This window comes from Triplophysa dalaica, chromosome 6, assembly GCF_015846415.1.
Source record: "Triplophysa dalaica isolate WHDGS20190420 chromosome 6, ASM1584641v1, whole genome shotgun sequence".
Taxonomy (NCBI): domain Eukaryota; kingdom Metazoa; phylum Chordata; class Actinopteri; order Cypriniformes; family Nemacheilidae; genus Triplophysa; species Triplophysa dalaica.
In genome coordinates this window covers 24,974,977-24,997,344 of record NC_079547.1, presented here as the reverse complement: position 1 = coordinate 24,997,344, position 22,368 = coordinate 24,974,977, and the positions used below count along the sequence as shown (strand labels likewise).

Below are 22,368 nucleotides of genomic sequence, written 5' to 3'. Positions count from 1 at the left end.
AGTAGTATCTCATAATAATAAGAAACTTAGTCAAAATTTCGACTAAGTTTCACATTATTTTGAGATACTTCAGTCATTATTATGAGAAAGTTATTCATTATCATGAGTTATCAAGTCGAAATTTCAACTAAATTTCTCATTATTTTGTGATACAAAGTCATAATAATGATTTTTAAATCTAAAAAAGTTCCCAACCCTTGCGGAAACGGGCTTCCATAGATATGACCTTCACATTGACCCTCTCTCTCTCATTCAGTGTATCTATTCAGAAGCTGCCAGGGAAAAGCTGTTACATCATGTATGAGTTTTGGCAGGACCGTATCTCCTGGATGAGGTGTGTTTTTTTAGCTCCTGCTGTTGTTTCACAGAGAGATACTCATTTTACTGACACAACACTGCCGTTAAAAACATTTCATGATTCCTCGTGATATGAGCCCTGAAGAACAGCAGAAGTCTGTCTGTTTGTGTGAGTGTGTGTGTATGTGTCTGTGTCTGTGTGTGTGTTTGTGTTTGTTCGTGTGTGTCGCTGTGTTTTCCTGCCAGATTGTTGAGCGTGTAACAAGACATTTCAGAATAGCAGATGGCTCATCTCATAGCACAAATTCCCAACAAACACAGACGCTGTCCTGCTTCTGCGATACACACTGATCTAGATAGATGATGAAATAAAGAAATGTCAATTAGAGCTTGCAATTTTGTGAATAAAACAACTGGCACGTGGAGAAAAGACGCGGTGTCCACCTCGAACAGCTGGTGAAGAGAAGAGCGCTATTTACATGACTAATCTCCTCCATTGGCTTTATTTGAGAAAATGTTTCATTTTAAGGGATATTTCAGGACCAAATCAAAATTTCCCCATGTTTTACTCACCCTCAAGGTGTTCTAACTGAATATGGTTTTCTTCTTGAAGAATAATGCAGTCGGAGTTATAATCCAGCAATCATTTTGCTTCCAAGCTGTAGAATGGGAGTGAACGGGTGTTGATTTTTTGAAGCTCCAAAAAGTGCATCCAATCAAGGAACGGGGAATATTTAGATTTTGTTGTGGAATATCCCTTTAAGGCATGCAGTACTCTCTTAAAGAAAAGGTGCTTCAAAAGGTTCTCCGATGCCATAGAATAACTTTTTGGTTCCACAAAGAACCTTTAACATCTGAAAAAAATAAAAATAAAAAGTAAGAAAGAGATGCTTTTGGCTAAATGGTTTTTGGTTTAATTTTGGTATATATATATATATATATATATATATATTAGAATATGAATATGTAATTCAGTGTATATTCTATAAATATAAACTTTCTAAATGTAGAGTAAAATCTTGTTACATGTTGGATTATTTTTCTCATGGATTTGCATAATGTTGTTGTTGATTTGATTTTGTTCTGTCTTTGTGAAGTTATCTGCAGTCTGACAGCAGTAAGATGTTCCAGCGTTGTATTATAGACATGCTGGAGGACCCAGAGGTTGTGTCCACTATGCTGATGCCCGGTAAGAGAATACGCTTCTTGTCCTTTATTCCTGTTATTGTTTAAAGCCGGTTGGAAACTTCTGAGCAGAAGAAATGAAACACTGACCTCATGAACGTTCACATTATTTCTCTTTTCTTTCTCGCAGCATCCTGGTGGATCATGACAAACAACTAACACCACCTTAAAACCACTTCACTGAATCTGAGCCGTAAAACTGATCCTAATGTGAATTAATAACTGTAAAGAAAAACATCAGATGAAACGTCCACTAACGTGTTTTATAGATCATGTTCCGCCTGTATTTTACTTCACCGGCTAACAGGGTCGTGCATTCAGAACAGATCTGAAAAATGCCTTTTTATTTCAATTCAGGTTGTGCAGAAGTGTGGGAAAAAAGTAGAATTGAATTGAAATTAAATTCAAAGAGATTGACGGGAATTACATTTCCAAAAGCAAAGTGTTTTGATGGCTGTGTTGTTTATTTGAGTCTTTAGTTAATGAAGTTATCATTTTACGTTTAGTGGAAATCCTTTCTTGTGTGACTGTTGAATTTCTTGGGATTCCGATTCACTCCCTTCCCATCATTCCAGTTCCGTTTCCTATGTGTGCGATCAGTTCACAATCAAACTAAATGAAAAAATAGAAATCAGTTTTCATTTTTTGTGCAGCCGTGATGTTAACAGGCATGCTTGTAATATTTCTCGCATGTCTAGAAAAGCAAAGCATTTGTTGCTTCATGCAGTGAAGCGATAAAACAATTCTCTGGGTAAAATATTCATTACAGAAACTTCAAGGCTGCATATACACTTGTAAATAATGAGTAAAATATGAGCATCCGTGGATAACATAAAGACTTCTGCATGCTGAGAGAAGATGTGCTGCCTGGTGTCAGTCATAGAGGATTTCAAACATCATTCAGAAAATGACATCTGAGATAATCCAGTCTGTGAATAGAGTAGATTCAAGGATAAAACTTTATTTTCACCTTGATAAGACACTAGCTTGACTTCATGTTATTCGATTTGTGTGAAAACCGCACTGTATTGTTTATGCATCTGAACCAAATCTTTTGGTCTTTTGAATGAAAATAAAAGTGAAAAAAGATTGTGTTCTGTTGTATTTGTGTTTTTTATTTCACGCCAATCAACGTTAACTAATCCAAACGCAAATCATTTTCACCTACATACTGCAAATCTATAGATGAAACGTCTGTCGTTATAAAAATGTTTGTTGGTGTTTTCTCTGACTGTGGAGCGTTCTTTTGCAGATAAATGAAATGATTGAATTGGCTGAAGGATGGAGGAGGATTGAGCAAAAGGAAGTAATGACCAAAGTGCTTGAACTCCAACTTGACATTTACAAATCCACAGTATTGATCTGATTTCTAATGGATGTGGTTTGCATAAATTAAACCCATGAGGATGATGTCATCTCAGCAGCCTTGATGGAGTTCAGTCAAGTATCAACTGGGTCTCAGATGTTTCTCTAAAACTTGCTAGAGAAATAAAAATGAAAGAATTGTTCCTAGAATGGAGTCTGGGGGTGTAATGTGAATGCTCGTATAGCATCGTCTGGATTTGAGTAAATTTTGAGTTCAAATTGAGATCTTCCATAATATTGACTTTTGATTGCATATCTGGGATCTGCACATTATTACCGTCTCTTCTCAAACTCTAATGACAGACACATGTGTGAGATTTCATTTAATTAAGGTCAACAGGATTTTTCAGTGTGTGGATCTGTGTGATAGATGTGTCTTTAGAAAATTCTGGAACTGCGGTGGAGTGCAGTGATTTTATTTTGTTGTTTTGCACACCATGAGATTTCTAGTTCTTGTTGTTTGTCTGTTCAGTGTCGTCACTGAATTCAACACAGACTTAATTTTTGCATTGAATCACACGGTGTCTCTGAAAAACACTTGAAATGTCATAATCATAGAAAAGATGTTTGTGATGAGCGTGTGGGTGGAGATGAAAGATATTAAATATAACAGATAATCCTCAACATCTCACATTCTCCACAGCTTCAGTGATATCATTTTTTACGTGATTATGAAAATATCAAGAAAAAACTTGTTTTGTCAATTGCTTATGTCACACAAACAAAGTCAACAAATCTCTTGAGACTATAAACAAGTACTGAAGTGATACTGCTGAATGATAACCATGGTATTCAGATGGTAATTAAATCAGGAATAAAAAAATATTTTTATCGATCTTTCAATGTGATGTTAGTTCAGCAGATCATGAATATACTTTTTTTATTATTAGTTATTTAAATGTCTTATAAATACAAGAGTTGTGTGATTTGAAGGATAAAATGGGAAAACGGTGCGCTGGCGCTATCTGGCGGTAGAAAGTGGAAACACTTTTCCTTCCCATACTGACCCGTTCATAAACTGATGTGGAGATCCAGAAAAAGTCAGGTTGGGGGTTTTCTTAACATGTTTTAATAAATAATTTCATAATGACATGCTTATTGGCCAAAACCAAGCTGATGTTGTTATTTGTCGTGCTAAAACAACCATTAAAGCCATCACAAAATGTTCATTTCTGTTTATTCTTTAAATGTCTACTTCATACCAGGAAGAATTCTTGAAAAGAAACAAAAGAAAGTCACAAAATAAAGATTCTCTCGCTCGCATTTATCATGAGATAATAATTCAACGCATAGTGTAAGGTATGAAACAAAGGTAGACATCAATGTGTACATTAAAGAAACTACGACTCTCGCTCGACTCTAAATGTGGAACAAAAATAAACTATAAACATACGACATGCTCCTGAGATTTTGAAAAACTGAAGCGTTCACATAGTCACTAACATCTGTCTGTTTTTGGTGGACCTGGAGTGGTTTTAAATGGTTTGATGTGTATCGGTACCGTGTTTTCGAAACTCTTCCCTGTGATCCGGATGCCACATTTAACACACATTAACACATTAAACATCATGTTATTCAGTCACTTCCCATCTAAATTCTGATTGTTAGAACAAATAAAAGCATTAAACCAAACACGTCACAGCATCCACAGCTTTGGTGATTCATCCCATAGGTATTCTGTTATTATATTGCTCTGATATGGTATTTACATCTAGAGAAAACCGGACCGATGCAGAAACCAGCATGCACACACACGCGCACTCACGAAACAACCAGACAACAGTTTGTGCGGCTGGAACAGATCACCAGATGATTTGCACCAAGCAAGCTGAGTCACGTGAAGCCAAAGTCCCAATTCTCCATGAGCATCAGACAGGTGTCATGCGTGTTCTAGTGTCCGCTGGTGTCAGGTGTGCAGGAGGACGCAGGTGTGGCTGGTGTTGAAGCTCTGGAGGAGTTGGAGGTTTTCTCCAGGCAGGGGCTGAGGAGCGGACTGCTCTCCGGGGCTTTGGACAGGATGCGGTTGCTCAAGGCGGACATAGATTTGGGCTGAGCCTGAAGACCCGGGCTGCAGATGAGATGATGACGCTCCCAGTCTTTGTGCTGACAGAAAGAGCCGCAGTAACGCGCCGCGTTGCATCCGCTGCACGTCTCGCTGGCCTTACGACCGCAGTTCCAACAACACTGAGAAAGAGAGAGGAACCTCGTGAGCTTGTGCTCAACAGACAAGCCATCGATCGGTGCAAAAATACATTTCTCAGACAGGCTTTGGCTTTGTTTTCTTGTTACACCGAAGACTACCAGAGAGCTACATCAAGATCTAAGCCTTCTGAATACAAGTTTCTGCTTAAAACAAGAAAACAATCTGCCAATGACGTAAGAAAAATAAACCTGTTTCTCTATAAATTAAATAGATTTTTATGACTAGATGTTTTGTCTCATTTCAAACATAAACTCACCAATTTGGGTATTGATGCTTAATTATAATTTTATGAGATATAAAGATTACAAGCAGTAAAAAGAGGAATAATAAAAGTCAATTATAGTTGAGCGCTCACCTCGCTGGAGTCCTCCTGCTCATTGATGACCTGTATGGCATCCTCGGTGGCTTTTCTTTTAGCATCAGAGAGAGTTTTCTCCATCTTGGCTCTCTCGGCGGTGATCATCTCAAAAGCTTTCTGTTCGGCCTCGGCCACGGCCTTCTGGACCTCATCCACCGCCTGCCGCTTCACCTCATTCACAGCTTCTTCTGCGGAGGTCACATGATGGTCACGTAACGACAAAAGTCTAAATCTATTCTACAAACTTATGTATGCACGGGACTGAATGTTGTGTTTATTATGTTGTTAGAAGCAAAATGTTGTGAGACTGTGAAGTTACTGCAGAGAATGTGTGCCATGTGTGATTAATAAGAAACAGTCAAACTGAGAAACAGGTGTTCGGAGGAGAAAACAGGTTTCCCAGGGTGTATCTGCGTCGCCGCCCTTACCGGCTTTCCTCCAGATCTCATCAGACACGTATCCAGAGCCGGCACGCAGCGGGAGCTCTCGCTGAGGATCTGTGAGGAGAAACAAACAATCGTATTACACACTTCGCTGTGAGAGGGACGGTCAAGGAAGCGCGTGAGGATCCGATGGGCCACGTTAGGTTTGAGTGCCGGTCAGCGTTCGGTCACAGATGGCGGTGAGAAACGTGGCCAGAGCTCGGCTTTAAAACAACATTCGCTCGTTCTGTAGGACTCTGGACACAAGCACACGACACCTGCTCGATCAGCAGGCTCTCTCACACACATACACATGTACACACTAACATTAACAAACGAACACACACGTATGCTGATATGAGCACAGACAGAAAAGGTTTTTAAATAATGAAAAAATGAAATACCCAGCATCACCACAAGGGGGAGTCTCTCAGAGAACATCACCCAAACACTGAGGTTTTACATTTCAAAGTTCTTCATTCAACTCCAAACTGAATCGCAAACGTGATCAGTGTTTTTAGACAGGTTTGACTCAAAATGATCGAGGAAAGCAACACAGAATGCTGATGTTATATTTATTAGTTTACATAAAAAATTGAATGCGTGAAATTTGGCAACTGATTCTTTAAACAGAAAGTCCTTAAAATTAAAGAACAGCTGCGGAAAAAAGGAAGAGACCATTTCAAAATGATTTTCTGTTTTTCTGAATTGGCTGTTTATTGGTGTGTGTTTAGGTAAAATTATCATTTGTGTTTATTTCTGTGAACAACTAACAACATTTCTGTCAAATTTCAAACAAAACATGGTTTATTTTTGCATTTATTCACAGAAAGTGAGAACTGGAGAAAAGGGGTGAAAATAACAGATAAGATTCTCCTTATCTTTTCAGAGCTCAAATAAAACAAAATCAGATTCACTTTCAAGCATAACTTTTAATGTATTTGTTTTTTTATAATTGTATGTGATAACATGGATTTTTATGCCAGTTTTCACATATCTTGTCATGCTGTTAGATTTTGTTGAAATTCAACAGATGCTGGACCGAAATGACCACAATACATCTAGAAATGATGATTTCACATAAAAGTTTCTTCATTTGATTGTGAAACTCACCGGTGTGTACTGCGTCTGTGGACAGCGGGCTGTGCGTCTTACTGAACGTGACGCTCCCCGGTGCGGCTGTGGTCTTGCGGTCGTCGTGTGGACCGGAGCGCCGCCGCCAATAATTGAGCTCCTCACGGTCAGACTCCTGACAGCGTCGCAGGACGCTCACAGACCGACGTGTCTTCTCCACCATGTCCACGATACAGTTTAACACCTGCTGGCAGACAAAACTCCTTCAACATCCCTGACTCACACGCAGCGGGCTAATACCACTTTGGCAGAAAGCATCCATTCTTACGTGATCCAAGTGTCTCCACTCCTCAGCCCACTCTCTCTCTGTGAGTCGGTGGTCCACTGGTTCTTCACGATAGCTGCCGTTAGTGCCTGAGAAACACGAGACGCGTCAGAACCTCAGGAGTGATGTGTAACACGCATCAGACACACAGGTGTTGATGTTTACCTGGCAGCCGCGTTCGGTCTTTAAGCTCTCTCAGGTCCAGTAAACGGTGCGGTTCTCTGTATAGGTGAGGTGCGGTGACGTCGTCCAGGGCGTAGTGCTGGAGAGGGGGCGGAGTCGGGTGGATCTGGGCGGGGAGCTGGAGGGGGTGGGCAGGACTGTGGCGGGGGGCGGGGCTTATGGTGCAGATCCGTTTGGCTGGCGGTTCCAGGGCTGCGGGGGGACGCTCATGGAAACCGTTTTCTTTACCTCTGATGAGAAGAAACCAGAAACAAGGATGAGACAAACTAAATAAACAATAAAATGAGGCGTGATGTGTTTGTAATGGCACGTACCTGTTGGGGCTGTGGCGTTTGGTGTTCTCGCTGGGCTCCAGCAGCAGTTCGGTGGAGTCGGCAGGTGATGGTGCCGTGGTGCTGAGCAGGAGGTGTTCGTGTTGAGAAAGATATTGCGCCGGTGTCTGTTTGGCTGCACGGGCGCAGTGCAACAGCTCTCTCTGAAGTAACGGCAGGTTAGCCTGAAACACAACATCCATCGAGCGTGAATATGCGTTGGATACAAACATTCACAGTTTAAATTACGTTTCGATATCGGGACACATTCTGAATAACATAAACAAATGTGACTGCGCATGCACGCGTTCCAGGACTGCAGTTCATTTCCGGCAGACATTAACAAACATTAGAGCACCTGTAGATTATTTCTGATAACAGTCAAAAGAAAGCGTTTCTTGCCTCAACTTGTCTCTCCAATATTTTGAATTTAGACTGCGATACCCAAGTCAGCCACTAGATGTCAATCTACCATACGGTTTCTTTAAATGCGACCGAACTATAGGTACATTTATGAATTGTTTATTTATATACAAACATACATCTTTCTTTAATACCACATGGCACAAATCTGCAGGAGAACTTAACAACACATGGTTTCAGCTAAAGGGAGACCAGACCTGCTTGACCTGAGGGATAATGGTGTTTTAAATCTGAATTTTTTATAAAAAGTCACGTTATTTACAACCTTATGTGGGAGCCTGTTTAATATCTGTAGTGTACACATTTAAGTTCACTTTCTCCAATCACGGATCATACGAATCACTTTTGTTTCCTCATTTATTTATTGGATGAAAGCTAAACACCTTTAGATTGCTAAACACCTAAATGTAAATGTTCATATGGCAAGTGTGAACAGACTCCTTATTGAAAACTAAGGCATCAGGTTAAGAGAAAAATGCAAAAACATGCTTATCAAACTCATCTATAAAATAATCGACATTTTCATTAAAGACGATATATTTACTTAAAAGGCAAAATGATGTGAGATATTGTAATCTCATTCGAAAGGTACATGATTTTATCGTTACTGGAAAAACAGCCGTTTCTTGTTTTAAGCAAAAGCATTAAAAAAAATGTTTTCTCTAAAATCCACCTCAAGAAAGAAAAGAAGATGAGATCAGTTTGGACTACGATTTATCTCAATTAATCGGATCCAGAACAAAAGTTTGTGTTTACGTAATATTTGTTACACTTAGACGACAAAACCAGTCTTAAGGGGAAATTTTTCAAAATTGAGAATTTTACATCATCTGAAAGCTGAGGAAATAAGCTTTCTATTCATATATGGTCTGTTAGGATAGGACAATATCTGGTGGAACTACAACTGTTTACAAAGCTGGAATCTGACGGTGCGTTATTGAGAAAATTGCCTTTGAATTTGTTAATCTGAAGGACTGAAGCAGGCCATCCACTCACAGAAATAAAGTTTTGATAAATTTACAGTAGGAAATTTACTAAATATCTTCATGGAACATGATCTTTACTTGATAACCTAATGATTTTTTGCATAAAAGAAAAATCTGTAATTTTGACCCATACAGTTTATTTTGGGCGATTAGTAAAAATGTTCCTGTGCTACCTAAGACTGGTTTTGTTGTCCAGGGTCACATATATCTGTGTATATTAATTTTGTATATATAAAACACAAAACACACATGCTTGTGTAAATATTTAGGAAACGTTTAAATGTATTAACTTATATTTACCAATAATTGAAATGCTAAATAAACGTATATTAATTGCTATATTTTATATTTTTCTCAAATATATGCATTCATATGTATGTGTTCATACATACAAAATTAATATGCACAGTACACCGAAATATATTACGTAAACACAAACTTTTATTTCGAATGCGATTAATCACGATTAATCACTTGACAGCCCTACTTTGGACATTTATGATATAAACTGAGAGAAAATGAGTCATCTGTGTCTCATATATTTTTCACGTGATAAGAGCGGCCGGAAATCTCACAAATGTGTGTTAAAGTATATATAAAGTGTATTAAACAGATCTCTTTAATATCTCAGATATTTATCACTGACATCAATAAGATTAAACAGATGGAAACATTGGACACATTACAAACAGAAATATTTAAGCGTCATCTCAGAAATCTGACAAATGTCTCGGATATTGAGAAGAGATGTCAACAACGAGCTCTGAGCTCAGATTTGTCAAGTCTGTCAATCAAAAGTCAAGTCTGAACGGGCTTGATTTCACTTCAGGATCAAAGGGAAATGAGCTCGAGTGGTTTAAACTCAAATCAGAGCTCCTCACATTCTCTGCATGCTCGTGATATCGACTCAGAATCAGATGAGGACAGATCGGGTTCATTTCTCACACGAACACTCAAAGCCGTGTGTGTCTGAAGCATCTGTTCAGCATCACAAGATCTCCTGTTTGCCATTAACCTCACAGCACAACATCTCACTGGAAACGCTCTGTAAATCTTTCAGCCGCAGGAGAATGAAAACAGAAATCACCACAGATTCAGTTTGAGCTTCCTCAAATTCGTTCAGCGTGTGAATCTGATTCAACATGTGAACGTAAATAACATACAACATATCTAACAGACCGTTTGTGTAAGACGAGAGGAAACATGACCGGAGGACAGTAAATCACCCTTAATCCTAAAACTCTGCGAATCATTCTTCTGACTCGGATTCAGGAATCAATTCATTCGGACACTTTGTTAGAAACATTTAAGTTTTGTGATGAAGCAAATGTAATTAAGTTCTGCCATTGTCACAGTGTTCAGACCGTTTCTCTTTATGTCTTAAAAAAATAGTTTGACATGTTGTTTACGGTTTGTCTGAATCATTCATCAGGCGTCACTAGTTTATTTGTGTTTATTTGTGATTTGTACTGGTCATAATAAAGATTCGGTGCTTTCAGGATTTGCTAAACATTGTACCAAAAAATAAAATAAATATTAGTATTGTTAATATAATTGACAGTCTCTGACAAAACAACACAGCATTTATTTCAACAAGTTTCATCAGTGAACATTGCATTAAGAAAAACTTGACATATTTATCCTAATACCATACACTGTCTTTCTTTTTCCCTTTTTTAACTATGATGCATGTAAAGCTGCTTTGCAACATTGAGAACCGTAGAAAGCTCTTTATAAAAACAATTTAATTGTATTTAAGGTCTTCAAATCCAGTGTTTTTTTAATTTGAAGTCTGGTAGAAAGTTTATCCGTGGTCAACTTGACCCGTCACTCACGATCTTCTATACAACAGAATATCCAGACAGCCGTGCAAATCTGTGACTGACTCCACATGCTGCACAGATCCATAAAACAGCCGCTTTGTTTATAGTCATGTTTCACACTTCCGACCGCCTGAAACTTTTCTCGACTGCAGAAACACAAACCTCACAGACGCGCGCTCGTAAATTACCAACGGAAATATTATCTTTACCGTTTCCTTTCACTCTTTCTGTTATGCTTAAATCGAGAAAAATCACAGATGAGATGTCGTTTAATAGTTCTCTCATGAAATGAAGCGCAAATGGAAACCTTCTCATCTGCGTCTCAGATGTTTCTTCTGAGAAATAAACGTTTCCATTAGTTTGAGAAGAGATGTCAAACTGAGCTCAGATTGGTCAAGTTGATATTATTGATCTCAATATGAACTCAAACATTTCCAGTCGAATCCCGATTATTTGATCTTTTAATCTACATTCTCATTTGTTTGTTTTTATTTCTCCTTTACAATTTTAGGAGAAACATCTGAGACGTAAGTTGAGACACAACTGAGAACTCCATCAAAAAGTGTCTCTCCAAGAAAGTCTCGCTTCTTTTTTCACCGTTTCAGATGCCCAGATCGAAGACTGGAACCGATTAAAGACGTGATGAAATCACATCTGACCGTGTGTGCTTTCTGATTTACATTCCTGCTTTTCTTTTGCACAATAGATTCATGAAAATATTTGACTTTGTGTTTCCCAGCCGACAGTACTGATATAGCGATTTATAGATCATGTACCTTTAAGAATGGTATGACGAAGGGTCTTAACGGGAAGTTTGTGGCTTCTTGCAGTCTGGAGTGAAACTCTTCGATCGTAACTGTGGAGTTCTGTAGAAACAAAAGCGGAATGAATCCACCGAACAACACATGTGGAGTTCACGCGTAACGTCTGAGAGACTCACCACCAGAGCGAGCACCAGACTCCGGACGCTCTCTCCGATCTCAGGTGAGATGTCGTTGCCGAACTGCTGCAGCGTGGTGAGGAAGCGCTTCAGTTTGCTCAGCTGTCGAGCGCCGCAGGTGGCCGGAAGCTGCTGATTGGCCAGCGATGAGGAAGACGAAGATGACGGTCCATTGCTGTAGCGTTGAGGCGGGGAGGGGACGGCATTGAGGGTCGGCGGGGAATGATTGATGCCATTGGTCACTTTGGGAAGGAGGGAATGAGTTTAAATGGGAAGAACTGATAGAAAGAACAGTATGAGCATAAAAAAACAACTCGTTTTTTTAAGGTAAAGATTGTAAATATACTAAAGAATCGGATAGGATCCAATAACAGGATACACATTATACAAAACAATAACGCAGGGTTATTTTAATATTTATGTCGTTTTATTTATACTTCGAATTGGATTTTATTTTTATATTTTTAGTTTACTATTTTTACTTGTAATATTTTAGGTTAATTTTAGTTAAATCTCTAAAAAAAAAAATTTAATTAAAGTTTATTAATTTTAGTGCCTCGAAGAAAACTTATTTTAATTAATTTTATTCAAGAGGCAACATTTCTCATTTTTTATTAAGTTTATGTAATAGCGCTGGGTTTTGCGACCAAATTAGCGATTCGATTAAAATTGGTTCCATTCAATTTCGATTCCGTACCATTCGACATCGATTAGTTATCAGTACTCAAATTAAAATGCTAGTTTTGCGTCACCGAATCCATATTTAAATATCAATTTATATAAAAATATATAAACAGAGCACACACAATTTTGTTTGGAATTACTTTGTGAAACCAAACAAATAACCAACATTTAATTCTTAACACGATTAAAAACAAAACGCGCCCATAAATATCAGCACGAGTGATGGCGACATCTTCAGGACGAGATGTGAAATACAGATATTCACGTTCTTGCAGTAAAGCACACGCATTGAGAATCAATTTCGATATTGTTTCTTTAAATTGAAGATCGATTAAAACCAAAGAATCGATATATAACGTAATATTCAGGCCAATATTTAATTTAATTTCAATGACCAGAAATCTTTGAATAGTTCAACTGAATTTAGGTTTGTAAAAGCCATTTAAATGATGTGAAATGATTTTAAAGCGTGTACGTGTGAGACTCACGAGCTGTGGTGGAGAACACGGCAGGTCTCGGGCCGCTGGGGTTGACTGAAGGCAGGGGGGGCATTCTTGAATGAGTCTTTCCATCCACTGGGGAACCGGGCATGGCAGGAACGTTCTTCTCTACGCTGTCTGAAAACAAGAGACAGAGATCCAGTCAGAGATTGACAGCTTACTTATTTGCTCTGCAATCGTGAACGTTTTCGTTTTGTTCACGTAGAGACTTCCATTAAAATCTAATAAACTTGCGACAGAGGAATCCGTGATCTCATCTAGCCTGACAAAATCTCACTACGAGAAACAGATAAAGTAGAAAAACGCCTGTGATCTCATCCACTCGAAATCATTTCTTAAGGAAACCCGTCTTGCGTTTGTTATCATCTTTCCTGACGTTCCCAGAAGCTCGAACGCGAGCGCCTGGATTTAGATATTCAAATGCAGCCGTTGTGTTCAACGGGCCTTTGGCATTGATATGCGATCAATGCATTGACATGCAGTTGCAGTTGAAGGAAAGCAAGACAATCCAATTGAATCCCAAAATCTGCATACATTGTCAAGCCATCCGAACCAGAGTCTCTTAATCTTAACCCTCAGCTCGACAAAGCGATATGAAGAAAACAGGCATGCAAAACCCATCATCCTCTGCTTTCTGCTGGACACCAGATGTTTTCTACTCTCCTTTAAGAACCGTGGACACCCAACAGCTGAAGTGCAAATGAAGCGGGTTTTGTCCCCGGGAAGAATAGAGCATCATTGAGCCCGTCTGAGAATCGGGCCATTTCACGCTCGCTAACTAGCCTTCACAAAAGCCGTCGAGAGCTAAACGCGTAGTGAATGGGCCACCGGGCCCAAAAGTCGTAGATCAGAGGCGCTTTTGTTCTAAAAGAGCCGAGCGAGCACTATCGGCCTCATTCTGAGTATATCACACCGCTGAAAATGCTTTTACAAAGGCGGCTAATATACCCACACGGATCCAGTTGTCAAAGGTCATGAAACGCTTCTCAGGAGACGACTTTTCATGCGCGGACGGGCGTCTCTCGGTGAAAAGCGTGTTTTGTTTAATGTTTATTCATGGGGAGCTAATGCAGTGAATGTGTTTCTTCTGGAGAGATTACTGCCTATAGGTTTTAAATGGGCCTCTTTACTTAACAATGAAACGCAAGGCGGATTTTAATGGGATTGTTATAGCACCACATCTAGACGTTTAATTCTAGCCGCTAGAAACAGACGTCACGCGGCGCGCCTGCGACAGAAGACTTTGAGTCTGAACTCCACATAAAATAATATATATTACAAATAATGTAATGAAAAATGTCTAATAAAATACCAAATAAATAGTTTAAGACCGAATCTTATTCCCAAAAGCAAAACACAAGAAAAACTACTTTAGCTATGGTGAGAAATTAATTATCATAATATGGACATTATATTGTTCATATTATGATAATTGAACATTTCTCCTCTACTAAATTTACCTGATTAAATAAGAAAGAAATAATGTTAAAATGCAAAACAATGATGCGATTCTTTATGCAAAATGTTATTTTTCCGTTTAATTTTAATAATCTCACAGAAATTCGTGACTTTTAGGAGGCGTTTAACTTGTGCGATGTAAATCTTTTGTACAAGTGTACAAAAGCAATAAAAAATCTCCACCCCAACTGCCATTGGCATGAAAACAGATAGTTTAAAACATTTAAAAGATATCGTAAAACATTTATACAAATTAGCCACATTTACGAGTATGAAATATGACTGACATGAATTTTTTGTTAGATTGACTAACAAACAAAAGAATCTTTCTTATAGTGAGCTACAAACATATCAAAACATATTCTTAAAGCACGAAACGAAACATCTGCAGTCACAGGTGTGACACACTTTCACAGACACGCACATACAAATCTTGTGGTTCGCTTAAACACCTGAGCCCTGCTCGGGGTCCTTCAGGCGGCCTTCTTAATGCCTGACTGAAAAATCATATTTTTTCCCCTTCCGTGTGCACCTGTTTCCTTCCTAGGGGGCAGGAAGTCAAGAACACGGGAGAAACATGGTGACCAAGCCATTTGGGTGTGTGCCACACCATAGGCCGTACACAAACCTTCTCCATCCGCCTTCTGTTCTCAAAGATTACTATCATCATACCTGTGGAGAACTACAGCGAAACCAACACGTTCAACCTGTAAAGCCAATACACCCATTTCCAAATTTACAACGTTCATGTAAAATAAACAGTTGTGAGTAAACTTTCAGAGACACATGGCAGGTCATTGGCTGAATTTGGCCTGCGATGCAGAACGCCTTCCTGCTCTCCACCTGTGACTATCGCATTTGGGAGACGAGCATGTCACAATAAACACAAATGCATCTACGGGCGAACGCGCAGCTGCGCTACGAATCGGAACAGGTGCGCTGTGCGCCTACAGACCTGAAGAGTACACAGGTTTGTTAGCACAGCCATAATATATCTGTGCAGATCAATATTGATTATTCCGCAGCTTCCCTACAGACTGCCACCTGTTATATAATCATCTGAGAGATTGTTTGCATTCAGTGTTAAAGCTAAAATACGGCACAAATATTCAATTACAGCTTTTAAGCTTTAACGTTAATTCTTTCTGATCTCAGTAATCTATTGAGTATGATAATAGTAAATATGAAAAAAATACTATTAACAGTTTTAAAGCGACAACATAAACGTTACTGTGCATTCAAGTTTTGCAGACTATACTTCACTTCCGGTACATGCATGAAAGACTAGTCTACGACACATTATTAACAAGCGAAAGAAAGAACAAGTACATTACATTAGCTAGAAAGTTAAAACTATATCTAGCCAGTGTTATTTTGGGTTACCAGTAGAAGAACCGTGACTTTGCTAAACTTATCTACAACAAAGTTAAACAACCCATTTAACAAATTGTTATAAAAATACAAAAAAATTCAACACATTGTTTATTGATTATTTATTTTTACAAATTATTAAACAATAAAATATTACCATAAATTAATAATAATATAAACAAAACAAAATATAAATCGTTATATTAGAGACTAGCCAGACCGATCAACAAACACAAACCGAAAGTTAACTGAGGCCCAGGCGCGCGCTTTCATGCTATAGTCTACTAGTATAGCAAACTGTAGAAAGATTTCTAAACACCATAGTGGCATTGAACTTTATTATAGTAAATATTAAACTTTACTACCATTTATTCATTTACTTCATTTAACACAGCAGAATACTATAATCTATAATATTATGCTACACTTCACTACAGTTTAACAATGGTAAAAATATGTAGTACACTACAGTTCATCTATTTACTATAGTATACAGAATGCTATATTATTTCTGAATCTGTACTATACCATAATTGACATTTCTCATATTATTTTATACAATAATCTATTATGGTATTCTATAGTTTTTACTTATCAGAATAATATAGTATACTATTGCACAATTTCTATGATATACAACAATATACTACGCTACAACCGATTACTATAGTAACTAATATAATGTACTACAGTATTTGCTACAGTTGCTCAATTTACTATTGTAGATAGTACAGAATACTATAGTATCCTTTCTCTAATAAACTACACTTTGCTACAATTTACTATAGTAAATAATGTTGTATTCAACATTATTTTCTACAGTTGATCAATTTACTATAGTATCTACTAGTACAGAATACTACAGTATCCTATATTTAATATAGGTAAATAAATAGTATAGTATAATACAGTGTTTTCGACAGTTTATAGATTTACTATAATAGCTACTTGTACAGAATACTATAGTATCCTTTCTATAACATACTATAGACTAGTCTACAGTATACTCTAATACAGTAAGTGCTTTATAACACTACAGTGTTTTTCCATGAGGGAAACAGATTAAATATTCTCATCAATCAAAGAACCTTTATTTTTATGTTTCTAAAAACACAGATGGAAATTTTCATGATTTTAAACGGGGTCGATTGATTGTGACTACGAGAATATAACCAAACCCATCTGAATAAAGTTTACTCCCCTTAAAACGCTGAGGCACAAAGAATTGATTTAAAAGCACGGCCTGTCTTTGTTTAAAATGATATATGAATTTCCATTAAGAGCGCCTCAATACGGCCCAAGCCGAGTGTTTAGAAATCATTTAAAGACTGTGGAACAAAAGCATTGAAAGCGGCGACCCGCCTCTGGCCACAAGAGCAGCAAAACAGACCGGCGTGGGGGATGAGAAAGATGCTTAGAGCCACGGATACAAAAGGGTTAAGCTATCAGATAATTGTGTGTGTGTCCTTCTGTTCCTCCACCATATGGAGCTGACGGGGTGCCAAAGGACAGCTGGATTCTCCAACAGTCACCTGTGGTCCAAACCCGCCGCAGAGGAAATCAACACAATTCACAAATGAGATCTCTTAAATGTCTCAATTAGATCGCAGAGATCAATTAGAGAGGATTTTAATATGAATTCGGAAAAATTATGTTATTTCTTAACCATGACTGCAGTAAGATTTTTCAAAACAATTCTCATCCAATTTTTCTTTCTCAAGCAAGTGATGCTATCCACGTCATTTTGTTTATGTGTTTTTGTCACTTTTTTATTCAACAATTGTCCTGTTTTCATTTTAGGTTAATACTGCTCGACCCAACTCCGTTAAGTCTCCAGAGCTATGAATGAGCAATCTCTGAGCAATAAAAATCTTCCTTTGAGAAGAAAAAAGGAGGCAAGGAGAAAAGAAAATAAGAGTTTGACAGAGAGAGGAAATAAAGGAAGGCAAAACAAAGGCTGCACCTGGTGCCTATCCGGCCAAACACACGCTGACAATACACACAAATCTGTTCCTATCTCACAGCGTGCATGCATGTGTGTATGTCGCAGCAACAGGTCCAAGCCTCCGAGCATGTTGACAAGTAAGCAAATAACATTTCACGGTCGTTGCGGCAGGCCGCCCACTGCATGACCGTTTTGTACACGAAACGTCTAAAATACACGACCTGTTCATGACCCTACGAACATCCGTGTCAGGCATTCCAACTTTATCAAGGCAGTCATGAGGTCAATACAAAGTGCCGTGTTCAGATATTAATTGAAACCTGAACATGGAAACAACATGCTAATCAAGGGATTCAGCGTTTGAAGATCGATGTGAAGTGCATTTATTCTGTTTTAAAAATCACCCACATCTGCATCTGTAAATAAGCTTCTCATTCGTGGACACGAAGAAATGACGATCAGCATTTTATTTTCAGTACATAAAGTCGTCCGTTAAACAGAACACTTATTTTAAAGGCATAAAACTGAACGGGATAATACCCCATAAAGGTTGATGAAAGCCTCTTGTTTGGTTCCAGAAAGAACTTTTAAGATTCACAAAAAAAGGTTATGTAACACAGAAGGTTCTTTGGTTAAAAAAACGTTTTTAAACGTTCTTTGGAGAACCTCATTATCAGAGTTGATTGCGTGTGCGTGTCTGCGTCAAATCCAAAGTAAGTGCTCATCACGAGCATTATCTCCTCATTGAATTGCTGCCCTTCTGACCTCTGCGGGACAAATTGATTGGCCACCTAATCTATCACTCAGCGGCCGCTCTGATTGGCTCGTTTTGCGAACAGAGAGATCAAACCGTGTCACATGATAAAAGACTGTTGATATGTTAATGGAAATTATCACACGGCTACCGGAGCTCTCGACACACACACAGCTGCTCTGATTTGAATGACATCGTCGCTCTTGTTTCCATCCCGTTTAGTAGACAAAACTATCTGTGTACCAGCTGCATTCACTCCCACCCTTCATACTCAACATCTACCAAAGTAAACGCACACGTTCCTTTTTTATTAACATTATACGAAACATGTTCTGGGTTTACCTCAATCACGCACTTGGTAACACGGTAGTATTGTTGTACACACTCAGATACACATCAGTGATGTCGTGCTAAACCCCTGTTCTCTAAACGGGGTCTCGAGATTAAACGACTCTATCTGGATTGCTCCGGGGCTCTTGGAGGCCCTCAGCGAGCAGTAAGGGCCACAATGAGCCGTTAGGGGTCATCGAGCATAAGCCACCCAGAGCTACCACTTCATAGTGTGCTATGATGTCCAACAGGCCCTTATTAGCGGGCCACACAGGAGGTCAAAGGTTCTAACGGCAAGCCATCGGAAGAACGGGGGACAATGGCGTGATTGAACGCTGCCCACACACACATCTCCATCAGACGCAACAGTAAAACGGTTGTTTTAGCGCTAATCGGTCAGATCAATCGACAAGACGACAGTTAGCGTAGCTTTGGCTAATCTCGAACTTCCTGGCTGTGACCTTACCTCACAGCTGCTCTATGAATGTGTGTGTGTGGTGAACGTGGCAACCAAATCTACCGTGGTGCAGTGTGGGTAGATGGTATAAATGGTACTTTCATATACTATAGTTTGGAAAACATTGTAGTACCATAATACCACAACCATACACACATGAAAGTTGTATAGTTTAGTATTTACTACTGTAAATTTTATTTTCCTATAGTGTATTAAGGTTATTTGCTGTAACATTGTTAATGTAAGTGACACAACATATAGTGAATTGACAACTGTTTTTTACCATATTATACATGGGTAAAATGATGGGCTGCTCGACTATAGCAAAAATCATGATCACTATTATTTTGTTAAAAATTTAGATCACGATTATTTAACACGGTTACTCACTAACTTTTGAAACAACACAGGGAGGGAAAAAATTAGCTTTTCAGCCGGAAAATAAATGTCAAAATTGACCATTACGGTTCATTTCCATAAAAAAACTATCATTGCGTTTATTTTTCTCAACATTTTTAGCGCGATTATTAAACATGTTATTTTGTCAGTTCAGAACTTTGGTTTTTAATTTCACTTCACCATGTTTATTACGCTGAAGGCAATGAATGTGTTATATTCTGCTGTCATTGAACTTCTCCAAAACAGTATTTCAAAGCCTGCAATCAATCATCTAAACACCCCATCACAAAACGCCCCATCACAAAAATTTGTGACCTTCAGAATGAAACCTCCATTTTTTTATTTTTATATAAATAAACATTATTAATCACCCTCTGTAGGTTTTGCAAAAATGTATTAAAATAGTACAAATGCAATAAAAAAAATCATTTTCCTGTAAAGTGGGAGTTTAAAAGATACAAGCTTTGCGATGATTTTCTGACCTTATAGGGAGTTTCGTGCTTGCTTTTAAAACATTATTGTCGCAACGATTTTGCTCAGTTAATTGTGGGAAGCGTAAATCGTCATTAAAATATGATTTATCGTGCAGCCCTAGTATACTTTATTATTTACTATGGTAAGGCTCAAAAACACTATAGTATCTATCAAATTTACTTCACTACTTCAGTATTTTTGTCATGTGAAAGTTTTAATATTTAGGACATAAATAGACAAAGAATTCAAGTCAACCACAAAAAAATTGGCTCAAAATGTGCCGTGGGGGTAAAAACCGCACAGAAAAGCAAACATCAGATCTGGCGGAGAAAAAGAAACACACACGCTCAGTGCTGTCAGTGTGATGTTGTGCAGTTGTATTCTCTGGTGTGTGTCTGTCAGATCTTGGCTGTAGATTGCGTTAAGGTGACGATGAGCAGATCTGCAGAAACGCACAACACTCAAGAGATGATCACGAGTCTCAGAACTCATTTCAACCGAGAAAAAACACAAGTGGGATCTCTTCATCATCGTTGTTTTTCCTGCACATTTCAATTCTTACAAACAATTCTAGCGTTGCTATTCATATTTGTATTCATTTCACAGCCGTACACTCTTACTGTTGCTCAACGAATGCTCAGGAGAAATAAAAACAGTTTGACAATTAAAGGGAAAAAACGTCGAACATTTTTTAAAACACACAAACTAAGATTTTCTTTCTTCATGTGCAAAATCACACTGCAAATCTCTCCTCCATCTGGCATCTTATCAGCCTTACGTTCAGCCCTGAAGCATCTGCCACGTGTTACCAGTGTTCACACACCTCTTCGTGATCATTTTATATCTTACAATCAAATATTATAAGCAGAGATCACACTTTATGATCCCTGACTACGTAAATAAAGATGAAGCACAACATACGGCACAGGCAATACCATATTCTGTCCTATACTACTAACTATAGTAAACATTGTTTTACCCCACAAACGCAACAACAATCTACAGACATAAATGCACAAGATTTGTGTGCAAACATAAAAACAAAGCTGAAGCTGAAGCAACAAATTCACAAACAGGACTTGAAGACACGTGAAGCTCACCTCCTCTCAGTGACGGTACACTCCAGTCTTATTCCAAACAATGTAAATCACTTTCTCTTGTACCTCTTCTCTCTCTCTCTCTCTCATATGTGAGGCATGTGTCTTAAACTCTCCCACATATGTGAGCGCTGAGGTCGAATCCTTCCTCCTGCCAGAGACACAGATGGATTCCAGATGGGATCAGGGATTTAGAAAGTCTTCCACGCCTCCCTCTCTCTCTCTTTCACAGTCTGCTGCATATCAATAGTCTCTCTCTCTCTTTCAGTTTGTGCCGTCTGAACGGGCTGATGTCACTCCCGGGTCACGCCCACTGTGTGGCTTCTGGCCAATCACCCGACGAGCTATTGAACGCATTGAGGGAGGGAAGGCCGGGCATTAACATAACTAACTGCTCTGGCACTCAAAAGCTAAACAAAGTACAAGCCAATTGATGGCAGGAGTGGGGTAGTTACCCATAATAACACTTTACTCTCAGACGTAAAGATACTACTGACATTGAAACAGATACCATGCGATGAAGTTTCCGTGACTCTCTTTTATAGCTCAGGAGACTAAACGGAGATCTTAATTTTGCACATTTTGTCTTTGATGTTTCTCATAACGCCTGTGGGTGAAGCCCACCCGGTTTGATGAATCACAGAAGATCTCCTATAAGATCTCAATTATTAGGCGAGACATAGATGAGATTCAATGGAAAGCAAAAGGAAACTTTTGCTGAAGACGCAGATATTTCACACGAGAAACAGAGTCGGAAAACGCATAAATGCCTCCTTCATACAAGTTTCAGAAGAGAACAATGTGTCAAACTGAGCTCGGATTTGTCAAGTCTGCAACCAAAGGTCAATATTATGGAAGATCTCAAAATGAACTCAAACGTTTCTCATGAAATTAGCCCAAATACAGATTATTTTGACCTTTCTAATCTACATTATCAAAACAATTATCTAAGAGATTAAATGCCATCTCTCTCTCTCTCTCTCTGTTCGTACTTTATCATAAAC

At 38.5% G+C, this 22,368-nt stretch overlaps 2 protein-coding genes across 5 annotated transcripts in view; one reads left to right on the top strand and one right to left on the bottom strand.

Moving 5' to 3' along the window:
• The window catches only part of necab3 (N-terminal EF-hand calcium binding protein 3), a 31,912-nt gene extending 29,336 nt beyond the window's left edge, over window positions 1-2,576 (top strand). For both annotated transcript variants that reach the window (XM_056751651.1, XM_056751650.1), the window contains 3 exons: window positions 257-334; window positions 1,395-1,486; window positions 1,613-2,576. In XM_056751651.1, the coding sequence (XP_056607629.1) occupies window positions 257-334; window positions 1,395-1,486; window positions 1,613-1,641 (199 nt within the window). In that variant the 3' untranslated portion in view covers window positions 1,642-2,576. The remainder of the gene's footprint in view (window positions 1-256; window positions 335-1,394; window positions 1,487-1,612) is intronic.
• Window positions 2,577-4,007: 1,431 nt separating this feature from the next.
• Window positions 4,008-22,368, bottom strand: part of cbfa2t2 (CBFA2/RUNX1 partner transcriptional co-repressor 2) — a 29,229-nt gene continuing 10,868 nt past the window's right edge. For 2 of the 3 annotated variants that reach the window (XM_056751647.1, XM_056751649.1), the window contains exons 2-11: window positions 13,068-13,196; window positions 11,896-12,137; window positions 11,732-11,821; window positions 7,727-7,908; window positions 7,395-7,642; window positions 7,233-7,318; window positions 6,944-7,148; window positions 5,837-5,905; window positions 5,406-5,596; window positions 4,008-5,031 (exon numbers count right to left, since the gene is read on the bottom strand). In XM_056751647.1, the coding sequence (XP_056607625.1) occupies window positions 4,738-5,031; window positions 5,406-5,596; window positions 5,837-5,905; window positions 6,944-7,148; window positions 7,233-7,318; window positions 7,395-7,642; window positions 7,727-7,908; window positions 11,732-11,821; window positions 11,896-12,137; window positions 13,068-13,196 (1,736 nt within the window). In that variant the 3' untranslated portion in view covers window positions 4,008-4,737. Of the gene's footprint in view, window positions 5,032-5,405; window positions 5,597-5,836; window positions 5,906-6,943; window positions 7,149-7,232; window positions 7,319-7,394; window positions 7,643-7,726; window positions 7,909-11,731; window positions 11,822-11,895; window positions 12,138-13,067; window positions 13,197-21,367; window positions 21,682-22,368 lie in introns of those variants that run through there. The other variant, XM_056751648.1, reaches the window with a different exon arrangement.